We start from the raw sequence: 12519 nt of genomic DNA on the forward strand, positions 1-12519 counted from the left end.
CAAAAAAAAAACCTTAAGAAAAATCTTAATAGTATAACACAATTTTATATTTTTTAATATTTTAAAGAATAAAAATTTATTATTTATGCCAATAGAAAAAAAGGAAAGATAAAATTACAGAAGAGATAAAAATAATGTGTCTGAAAAAATGTTTAATCTCCTTTGTAATCAAAGAAATATAAAATATAAAATACCAAACTAGCAAAGATTTTCTTAAATAACATGTGGAACTGTCATAGGTGAGGATAAGTTGAGCTTCCTATATACTGCTGATGCCACTGTGTATAAAAACATCCTGTAGGGTAATTTGACAACACATATCAAAAGTCTTCAAATGGTGCATGTCTCTTTCTTTAATGCAACTATTCTATTTCAAAGAATTTTTCTAAAGCAAAAACTAGCAATAAACAAAAAGATTTATGTGTAAGGTAAATGAAGACTCAGCATTTAAAATATAAAAATATAGGAAATACTAGAATAAAAATGGTGGTATCTCCTACTTTCTTTGAAAAGTACACAAAAACCAAAGGAGAATGAGAAACAATAGCAAACTTTCCTTTGTTGAAAGTGGGAAACATGTGTAACTCCCAACAAAACACATGAAAAAAGAACAGACTTCTACTTTGAGGGATATTTTTGAAAGCCATGTCTGACAATTTTGGCTCCTCTAGAGAAAGAATATTTCAGCTGTGTCTAATGCTTGTCTCATGAATCATTAACAAAATCCAGTAGTGGAAAGACATATCTTTTACAGGAAAACTACAAGTACACACTGAATCTATTTAACTGTGTAACCAACATGAAAATAAATGCGGGAATTATGGTTATAGAAAAAGTATAAGTGCTATGCACATTTGATATAACTAATAAGTTATAAACACCTAATATAATTGGTGTTTGATTGATTAATAAAAGTCTTGAGGAGAAAAGGAAATGAATAATGTTCTACTTATTGACCCGATTGGCTACATGGTATTCTCTTTATAATAACTCCATTAAATGGTTCATATATACTTTTATGTCCTTTTCTACTTTTATCTATGTGTATTTCATAAGCTGAAAAAAGTCAAACAAAACAAAACAAAACCCTCAATGGGTGAGTTCAATAGGAATAGAGAAAAATACTGACATGGAACAAAGGACAGATTAAATTACCTAGATTGCAACCTAAAGACAGAAGAAGTGAAAGGGAAGTCAAAATGCATGGAGAATATTCTGATAAGATCTAACAAACATCTAATGGGAGTTCAGAGAGGAAGGAGCAAGGAAATAGAACAGAGGCAATATTAAAGGAGATGATGGATAAGAACTTGGTAATAACAACAATTTAAAGATTCATAAAGCCTCAAAAGATAAAAAGAAATCTATACCTTAAAACCACAGAATGCCAAAATCTGAAAAGCAGTCAGAGAAGAAAGACAGGTAATCTTCAAGGAAGTGACAAACTGATGCTATCTTATCAACAATAACAATGGAAGTCAGAATCCAGTGAAATGAGTTCCTCAATATGCTGAAACAAAATATCTATAAATTTAGTGAAAATATCTTTCACTTTGGAGTAAATGGAATTCTCATACATTGCTGATGAGAGTATAAAACCATAATTCCCACATTATTTTTATTTTAGTTACACAGATTAGTCACGCAGTTAAATAGATTCAGTGCTCATTTGTAGTAAAACTGAAGAAAGTTTTCCAGTTTCTTATAAAAATAAACATCTGACCCATCTGACCCAGCAATTCCATTACTGTGTATTTACTAGAGAAATGAAAACACAGATCAACAGACAGACATATAATGAGGTTTACAGCAGCTTACTTAAAAATGGCCCAAAACTGGAAACAACCCAAATGTCCATCTACTGGTGAATAGATAAATAAACTGGGGTATACTCATACAGTAAACTACTAGTCAACAATAAAAGGAAACAAACTATTGTAATATGTAACAACATGTAAGCAAGACACAAAAGAATACCAACTGTGTCATTCCATCTATAGGAAATTCTACAATAGGCAAAACCAATTATAGTGATAAGTATCAGATCAATGGTTTACTTGAGGCAGGGGGCTGGAAAAGAAATTACTATAAAAGGACATAAAGGAACTTTCTAGAGTGATGCATATGTTCTATATTTTGATTGTAAAACTCATCAAACTTCACATTTAAAATGAGTGCATTTTATTGTATGTAAGTTATACTTAAATTGACTTTTAAAACATCTTTCAAAATCAAGGGGAAAACAGAAATATTTTGATATTAACAAAAAATGAGAGTAAGTTTTTTACTTCTAGAAAATCCTCATACAGGTAAATTCTAAATTATATTCTTCAGATAAAAAGAAAGTGATTTAAAAAGAGAGGTCTGAGCCAAAGGAAAAAAAGGAGAGCAAAAACAACAGCAAAGACATGAGTAAATCTAAACAAATGCTAACTTTAGAAAATAAGACTTTGTGGAGTTAAAAAACAGAATTAAACTAAATATGATAACAACAAGAATCTTGTTCTAAGAGTGTTCTAAGATTCTTTTGTGATTTAAGATGAGGATAAAGGTAATTATTCACTGTGATTTTGTGAAACTAAGTATACATGTTAAAATTTCTAGGGCAACCACTAAAATAGTAGAAATAGGGCATATAATTTCCAAAGCTAGTAAAAGAGGGAGAGAGATGGTGATGGGGGGAGGGGGAGAGGTAGAGAGAGAGAGACTGACCAATCAATACAAAAACTAACAAGAAAGGAGAGAAAAAAGAAACAGAAAAGGTGGGACAAATAGGAAAAAAACAAGATGATTAAACATAATAAATGAATTATAAAGTAGTTGCTCTTCACACATTAGCATGGATTGCTGGCTTCCTTTCTCAAAATCAGTCTAAAAAAGCTATATAATTAAGAGAGAAACATGAATTCTAGAAACCTAACAAAAAGAAGCATGAAAAAAAATCAGTGAGACTTAAGGCTGTCCTAAACTGGTATGTGTTATGGAGCTAGATGGCTAAAGCAAATAGGGCAAAGTGCAGCTTGAGGCAGCAGTTAGAGGACAGAGTGGATAAAAATCTTATTTTAACTCTTATACTGCCTCTCTCCTCTTTACTGTGGAATAGTCATCTCCTGCCCCTTCACTCTAGACATCAGCTAGTGTTCACAGATAAACACCAGGGCAATGGAGAAATCCTGTTGACTAAGGAGTTAAAAACAGCTGTGGACTGACCAAGTGCCTTCAGACATTTAACTTCCCATCCCCTCCCATCCAAACTATGGAGACAGCCTCCTCCTAATGCCACTAAGTTAAAAAAAATCAGTTTCTGTGGTTTATTTCTTTAAAAACCTTAAATAATATATATGTGCATATGTGTTACTGTTTCTGGAATCCTTTAACATCTCTATTAGAACAGGCTTATAAAGAAAAAAAAGAACTTTAAAAAATTTCCAACCCCCAAATATTTAGAGATGTAAGATGTTGAAAATTGATACAATAAAGTTTATAATTTATCTTTAAAATACATTTAGTTTATGTGCTTGCTGATCCACATAACTTTGATAATCAAGCTAAGGATCTTTTAAAATATTGTTCTATGGTTTTTAATTTTTAAATTAAAGATCAATGGCCCAAATGTCTATTTACCTTAAGAGATGAGCTAATAATAATGGTGGTTGTCCATTTTATTTTTTCTTTTGTGCCATTTTCAGCCATCTGTCTGTCTTTGGATCAACCCAGCTTCTAACGGTGCCACAATCTGAAAAAAGGTAAGAGGAAACAGGACATGTAGAAATGTTTGATGAATGAGTAAATTAAAGACAGAAATGAAACTATGTGGGGGCACCTGGATGGCTGAGTTGGTTAAAGTCCAACTCTAGATTTCAGCTCAGGTCATGATCTCATAGTCATGAAATCGAGCCCTGCATCAGGCTCCACCAAGGGTGTAGAGCCTGCTTAAGATTCTCCCTCTCCCTCCCCCCACTGGTGCTTTCTAGAAAGAAAGAAACAAACAAACAAACAAGGTTAATGGAGACATTCTAAATAATATTTGAAAGTTAAAATTTGACACTGAAAATATGTCTTGTTATACATTAAGCTTATCAATACCACGCTTCCTATTGCTAAAAAGGAGATCGTAGACCCAAAACGGAGTCACTTGCACTAAACCCCACATCAGTAAACCAAGACTTAATATCCAACCTAACTTCAGTTTCACCACCCAACCACCCTATCCCTCACTTACCACCCCCCCACCCCCTGCAATGTAACCTTTAACCAATTGACACTGAATACTTGGTCAGCACTAGTGAAATAATGCACTCAGTAAATCCCTTCCTTTCCCCTCAGGAAAGTAACCTTGCCTGAAAAATGCATTCTTTGCAAATAATTTTTTTCCAACTCCTGTCTTTAAACACTTCCCTTTTTGGGGCATTTGGGTGGCTCAGTTGATTGAGCATCCTACTTCAGCTCAGGTCATGTCTCATGGTTCATGAGTTCCAGTCCCATACCGGTCTTTCTGCTGTCAGTGCAGACCCTCTTCAGACACTCTGTCCCCCACTCTCTCTGCCCCTTCCCCACTCATTCTCTCAAAACTAAATAAACAATTAAAAAAAAAAAAACCTTCCCTTTCCCACAGCTTGGTGGAGTTCCTTTCCCTTGCTAATTGGGATACTGCCCAATTCATGATTCATGGAATAAAGCCAATTTGGTTTTTTTAAAAATATAATTGATTGTCTAACTAGTTTCCATACAACACCCAGTGCTCATCCCAACAAGTGCTATCCTCAATGCCCATCAACAACTTTCCCCTCTCCCCCACCCCCCATCAACCCTCAGTTTGTTCTCAGTATTTAAGAGTCTCTTATGGTTTATCTCCCTCCCTCTCTGTAACTTTTTTTCCCCCTTCCCCTCTCCCATGGTGTTCTGTTAAGTTTCTCAAGATCCACATATGAGTGAAAACATACGGTAAATGTACTCAGTCGAATTTTTGCTATTTAACTCTACTAACAATTACTAAAAACAATGGTTCCCATTACAGGGCATCAGGGTTTTCTCCCTTTTCCTTTTTTTTCAGGGTTACTTCAACAAACAAAGCAAAGCACACCTAATTAAAGGTACAGATGCTTCACCACTGAAAGTAATGAGGAGCTCTGTAGAGGACTGAACAATGGGAAAGAGAAGCCAAAATGCAACAGCAGAATGCACACAGCATACACCAGAAACACTGCCAGGAGTGCCAGGCCCTGGACAGTGTATCACCCCTTTTTAATATAGTGGTACTCTCAGGTGCAGGAAACATAACAAGCTTTTAGAACATGCAAAACACTGACAGAAACTTAGTCAAAATTGCAAGACAGAGGAATTCTCCCCAAAAGAAAGGTCAAGAAGAAATCATAGCCAGGGGCTTGCTTAAAATAGATATAGGCAATATATCTGAGAATTTAAATCAACAAGAATTTAGATCAACACTCCTAAAACTACTAGCTGGCCTTGAAAAAGCACAGAAGACCCCAGAGAAACCCTTGCTGCAAAGATCAAAGACCTAAAAACTAGTCAGCATAAATTGAAAAAGGCTATAAATGAGATGCAAAATGGGCTAGATACAGTGAAGCAAGATGTAAGAAACAGAGGAAAGAATAGATGAAATAGATGTTAAAATTATGGAAAATCATGAAACTGAAAAAAGAGGGAAAGGAAATTACTAGATCATAATGGGAGGCATAGAGAACTAACTGATTCCATGAAATGAAGCAATATCCATATCATAGGGGTCCCAGAAGAAGAAGAGTGAGAAAAAGGGGCAGAAAGTTTATTTGAACAAGTTATAGATGAGAACTTCTCTAACCTGGGAAAAGGAAACAGGCATCCAAGTCCAAGAGGCACAGAGAACTCCCTTCAAAATCAACAAAAACAGCTCAAAACCATGACATATGATAGTGAAACTTGCAAAATACAAAGATAAAGGGAGAATTCTGAAAGCAGCTAGGGAGAAAAGGTCCTTAACCTACAAGAGTAGACACATAAGGTTAGTAGCAGACCTGTCCACTGAAACTTAGCAGGCCAGAAGGGAGTGGCAGGAAATATTCAATGTGCTAAATAGGAAAAACATGCAGCCAAGAATCCTTTATACAGCAAGTCTGTCGTTCAGAACAGAAAGAGACATAAAGACTTTCCAAGACAAATGAAAATTAAAGGAGTTAATGACCACTAAACCAGCCCTACAAGAGATCCTCAGGGTGACCCTGTGAGTGGAAAGCAGCAAAGACTACAAAAGACCAGAGAACACCATCAGAAACACCAAATCTACAGATAATACAGATAATAATAATAAATTCATATCTTTCAATAATCACTCTGAAAGTAAATGGACTAAATGCTCCAATGAATAGACACAAGGTAGCAGAATGGATAAAAAAACAAGATCTATCTATATGCTGTCTACAAGAGACCCATTTTACACCTAAGGACACATGCAGGGTGAAAGTGAGGGGATGGAGAGCCATCTATCATGCTAATGGAAGTCAAAAGAAAGCCAGAGTAGCAATACTTATACCAGACAAACTAGACTTTAAAACAAAGACTGTTACAAGAGATGAAGAAGGGAATTATACCATAATTAGTGGGGTTTATCCATCAACAATATCTAACAATTGTAAATATTTATGCTAACATGGAAGCACCCAAATATGTGCATCAATTAATCACAAACATAAACAAACTCATCGATAATAATACCATTATAGGAGCAGACTTTAATACTCCACTCACAGCAATGGACAGATGAAGTTAGGAGAAAATCAGCAAGGAAACAATGGCTTTGAATGACACATTGGACCAGATGGACTTAACAGATATATTCAGAACATTTCACCCTAAAAAGCACCATAATACACATTCTTCTTGAGTCCAAATGGAACATTCTCCAGAACAGATCACATACTGGGTCACAAACCAGCCCTGAACAAGTACAAAAAGATCAAGATCATATCATGCATGTTTTCAGATTACAACACTATGAAACTTGAAATCACCCGAAAGAAAAAATTTGGAAAGCCCTCAAATATATGAAGGTTAAAGAACATCCCAGTAAAGAATGAATGGGTTAACCAGGAAATTAAAGAATAAAATACACGGAAGCAAATGAAAATGAAGACATACAGTGCAAACATTTTGGGATATAGCAAAGGCAGTCCTAAGAGGAAAATACATTGCAATTGTGGCCATCTTAAGAAGCAAGAAAGGTCCCAAATACACAACCTAACCTTACACCTAAAGGAGCTAGGAAAGGAGAAGCAAATAAAGCCCAAAGCAGTGGAAAGGAAATAATAAAACTCAGAGAGATCTAAATGATTTAGAAACAAACAAACAAAAAACAGAACAGATCAAAGAAACTAAAAGGTGGTGTTTTTTTGAAAGAATAAACAAAATTGATAAACCCCCAGCCAGACTTAACAAAAAGAAGAGAGGACCCAAAATAGATAAAATCATGAATTAAAGAGGAGAGATCACAACCAACACCACAGAAATACAAACAATTATAAGAGAATACTATGAAAAATTATACACCAACAAAGTGAACAATATGAAAGAAATGGACAATTCCTGAACACTCACACACTACCAAATCTTAAGAGGAAGAAATAGAAAATTTGACAGCCCCATAACTAGCAAAGAAATTGAATCTGTCGTCAAAAATCTCCCAACAAATAAGAGTCCTGGGCCAGATGGCTTCCCAGGGGAATTCTACCAGACACTTAAAGAAGAGTTAATACCTATTCTTCTCAAACTGTTCCAAAAAAAAAAAAAAAAAAAGAAATGGAAGGAAAGCTTTCAAACTCTACTATAAGGCCAGTATTACCATGGTTCCAAAACCAGACAAAGACCCTGCTAAAAACGAGAATTACAGGCCAATATCCCTGATGAACACGGATCCAAAAATTCTCAAAAAGATACTAGCAAATCAAACCAAAGAGTACCTTAAATGAATTATTCACCAAATAGCCAAAGATGGTGACGTAGGAGGACGCTTGGCTCACCTAGTCCTGCTGATCACTTAGATTCCACCCACATCAGCCTAAATAATCCAGAAAACCACCAGAAGACTAGCACAATGAACTCTCTGGAGCCAAGCGTAGACAAGAGGCCCACAGAAGAGAGTAGGAAGTGCAGAGAGGCAGTGCATGCTACACGGACTGACAGGAGGGAGCCGGGTGGTGGAGGGTCAGCCCACCAGGCAAGGCAGAGCCTCCGAAGTCTGGCTTGCAAAAGTGGAGGCGCCGGACTGTGTGAGTTCTGACAGCAAGCAGGACTTAACATCTGGAATGTTAGAAGTCAACAGCTCTGCTCTCGGAGAGCGAGGAGGGTGAGAGGATGCTGGGAAGGAGAGTTGTTGAGCCCCAGAAGGACAGAGCTCCACAGGGGAACAAAGGTGCTGGCAAGCATAATTTCCCTCTCCCATCCCCCAGCCGAAATTCCAAAGGGAACCAGTTTCCCTCACCAAACTTGCTTGCACTGTGCAAACATCCATCACTGTGCTTCTGTGGATCCATCCCCCCAATGGTCCTGCCTCCCTCCCGGTGCTGCAGGGCCCTTCCTGCAGGGGACCACCTATGGCAAAGCTAGCTAAGCCTGGCCCTCCTGCCCCTGTGCACCTTGCGGACCCACCCCACTAATACACCCTTGGCCAGATCCCATCAAAGCAGCATCACAATTGTGCCTGGCAGTATGCAAACAGCCCAGAGGGGGCCACAGCACTCCACAGTGAGTCCTGCCCCTGGGAGAGGGGAAGATAAGGTACACACCAGTCCAACTGTGGCCCCAGCAGTGGGCTAGGGGCACACATCGGGTCTGACTGCAGCCCCGCCCACCAACACGAGTTTCTCTGGAGAGCAAAGGGAAAGTGCCCTGCAGTTTGGAGCCACCGCAGGGACTAGCCAAAATGATGAAACGAAAGAATTCTCCTCAAAAGAAACTCCAGGAAGTAGCAATACCTAACGAATTGATCAAAACCAATTTAAGCAATAAAATGGAACAAGAATTTAGAATAACAGTCATAAAATTAATCACTGAGCTTGAAAAGAGCACAGAGGACAGCAGAGAATGTATTGCTACAGAGATCAAGGGACTAAAAAATAATCATGAAGAATTTTAAAATGCTATAAATTAGGCACAAAATAAAATGGAGGCGGCCATATCATGGATTGAAGAGGCAGAAGAGAGAATAGGTGAATTAGAAGATAAAATTACAGAAAAAGAGGAAGCTGAGACAAAGATTAAAAAATCCAGGAGTATGAGGGGAGATTTAGAGAACTAAGTGATGCAATCAAACGGAACAATATCCGTATCATAGGAATTCCAGAAGAAGAGACAGAGAAAGAAGCTGAAGGTGTACTTGAACAAATCATAAATGATAACTTCCCTGATCTGGGGAAGGAAACAGGCATTGAAATCCAAGAGGCACAGAGAACTCCCTTCAGACATAACTTGAATCGATCTTCTGCATGACATATAATAGTGACACTGGCAAAATACAAGGATAAAGAGACAATTCTTAAAGCAGCTAGGGATAAACAGGCTCTAACTTATAAAGGGAGACCCATAAGCCTAGTGGCAGACCTATCTACTGATATTTAGCAAGCCAGAAAGGAATGGCAGGAAATCTTCAATATGATGAACAGAAAAAAATATGCAGCCAAGAATCCTTTATCCAGCAAGTCTGTCATTCAGAATAGAAGGAGAGATAAAGGTCTTCCCAAACAAAAACTGAAGGAATTCATCACCACTAAACCAGCCCTACAAGAGATCCTAAGGGGCACTATATGACTGAAACGTTGCAAGGACCACAAATACCAGAGACATCACTACAAGCATGAAACCTACAGATATCACAATGACCCTAAACCCATATCTTTCAAATAACACTGAATGTAAATGGACCAAATGCTCCAACCAAAAGACACAGGGTATAAGAATGGATAAAAAAACAAGACCCATCTATTTGCTATCTACAAGAGACTCATTTTAGACCTGAGGACACCTTCAGACTGAAAGTGAGGGGTGGAGAACAATCTATCATGCTACTGGAAGTCAAAAGAAAGCTGGAGTAGCCATACTTATATCAGACAAACTAGACTTTAAATTAAAGGCTGTAACAAGAGATGAAGAAGGGCATTATATAATAATTACAGGGTCTATCCATCAGGAAGAGCTAACAAATACAAATGTCTATGAGCCGAATACGGGAGCCCCCAAATATATAAAACAATTAATCACAAACATAAACAACCTTATTGATGAGAATGTGGTAATTGCAGGGGACTTTAATAATCCACTTACAACAATGGATAGATCATCTAGACACAGGATCAATAAAGAAACAAGGACCCTGAATGATACATTGGATCAGATGGACTTGACAGATATATTTAGAACTCTGCATCCCAAAGCAACAGAATATACTTTCTTCTCGAGTGCACATGGAACATTCTCCAAGATAGATCACATACTGGGTCACAAGACAGCCCTTCATAAGTATAAAAGAATTGAGATCATACCATGCACACTTTCAGACCACAATGCTATGAAACTTGAAATCAACCACAGGAAAAAGTCTGGAAAACCTCCAAAAGCATGGACGGTCAACCCTCCATAGTATGCCTGGGTCAACCAGGCAATTAGAGAAGAAATTTAAAAATATATGGAAACAAATGAAAATGAAAATACAACAATCCAAACGCTTTGGGATGCAGCGAAGGCAGTCCTGAGAGGAAAATACATTGTAATCCAGGCCTATCTCAAGAAACAAGAAAAATCCCAAATACAAAATCTAACAGCACACCTAAAGGAACTAGAAGCAGAACAGCAAAGACACCCCAAACCCAGCAGAAGAAGAGAAATAATAAAGATCAGAGCAGAAATAAACAATATAGAATCTAAAAAAAAACACTAGAGCAGATGAATGAAATCAAGAATTGGTTTTTGAAAAAATAAAATTGATAAACCTCTAGCCAGGCTTCTCAAAAAGAAAAGGGAGAGGACCTAAACAGATAAAATCATGAATGAAAATGGAATTATTACAACCAATCCCTCAGAAATGCAAGCAATTATCAGGGAATACTATGAAAAATTATATGCCAACAAACTGGACAACCTGGAAGAAATGGACAAATTCCTAAGCACCCACACACTTCCAAATCTCAAACAGGAAGAAATAGAAAATTTGAACAGACCCATAACCAGTGAAGAAACTGAATCGGTTATCAAAAACCTCCCAACAAATAAGAGTCCAAGACCAGATGGCTTCCCTGGGGAATTCTACCAGACATTTAAAACAGAGCTAATACTTATCCTTCTCAAGCTGTTCCAAAAAATAGAAAGGGAAGGAAAACTTCCAGACTCATTCTATGAAGCCAGCATTACTTTGTTTCCCAAACCAGAGACCCAGCAAAAAAAGAGAACTACAGGCCAATATCCCTGATGAATATGGATGCAAAATACACTAGCAAATCGAACTCAACAGCATATAAAAAGAATTATTCACCATGATCAAGTGGGATTCATTCCTGGGATGCAGGGCTGGTTCAATAGTCGCAAATCAATGTGAAACATCACATTAATAAAAGAAAAGAAAAGAACCATATGATCCTGTCAATTGATGCAGAAAAAGCATTTGACAAAATTCAGCATCCTTTCTTAATAAAAACCCTCGAGAAAGTTGGGATAGAAGGAAAATACTTAAACATCATAAAAGCCATTTATGAAAATCCCACAGCTAATATCATCCTCAATGGGGAAAAACTGAGAGCTTCCCCCCTGAGATCAGGAACACGACAGGGATGTCCACTCTCACCACTGTTGTTTAACATAGTGTTGGAAGTTCTAGCATCAGCAATCAGACAACAAAAGGAAATCAAAGGCATCAAAATTGGCAAAGATGAAGTCCAGCTTTCACTTTTTGCAGATTACATGATATTATACATGGAAACCCCGATAGACTACACTAAAAGTCTGCTAGAACTGATACACCAATTCAGCAAATTCACAGGATACAAAATTAATTTACAGAAATCAGTTGCATTCTTATACACTAATAATGAAGCAACAGAAAGACAAATAAAGAACTGATCCATTCACAATTGCACCAAGAATCATTAAATACCTAGGAATAAGCCTAACCAAAGATGTAAAAGATCTGTATGCTGAAAACTATAGAAAGCTTATGAAGGAAATTGAAGAAGATACAAACAAATGCAAAAACATTCCATGCTCATGGAATGGAAGAATAAATATTGTTAAAATGTCAATACTACCCAAAGCAGTCTACACACTCAACGCAATCCCAATCAAAATTACACCAGCATTCTTCTCGAAGCTACAACAAGCAATCCTAAAATTTGTATGGAACCACAAAAGATGCCAAATAGCCAAAGTAATATTGAAGAAGAAAACCAAAGCAGGAGGCATCACAATCCCAGACTTTAGCCTCTACTACAAAGCTGTAATCATCAAGACAGCATGGTATTGGCACAAAAACAGACACAT

At 37.1% G+C, this 12519-nt stretch overlaps 1 protein-coding gene across 2 annotated transcripts in view; it reads right to left on the reverse strand.

Annotated features, from left to right (window-relative positions):
* Window positions 1-12519, reverse strand: part of C2H1orf146 (chromosome 2 C1orf146 homolog) — a 61182-nt gene that overhangs the window by 14947 nt on the left and 33716 nt on the right. For both annotated transcript variants that reach the window (XM_058716589.1, XM_058716590.1), the window contains one exon: window positions 3625-3736. In XM_058716589.1, the coding sequence (XP_058572572.1) occupies window positions 3625-3693 (69 nt within the window). In that variant the 5' untranslated portion in view covers window positions 3694-3736. The remainder of the gene's footprint in view (window positions 1-3624; window positions 3737-12519) is intronic.

This window comes from Neofelis nebulosa, chromosome 2, assembly GCF_028018385.1.
Source record: "Neofelis nebulosa isolate mNeoNeb1 chromosome 2, mNeoNeb1.pri, whole genome shotgun sequence".
NCBI classification, from domain to species: Eukaryota; Metazoa; Chordata; class Mammalia; order Carnivora; family Felidae; genus Neofelis; species Neofelis nebulosa.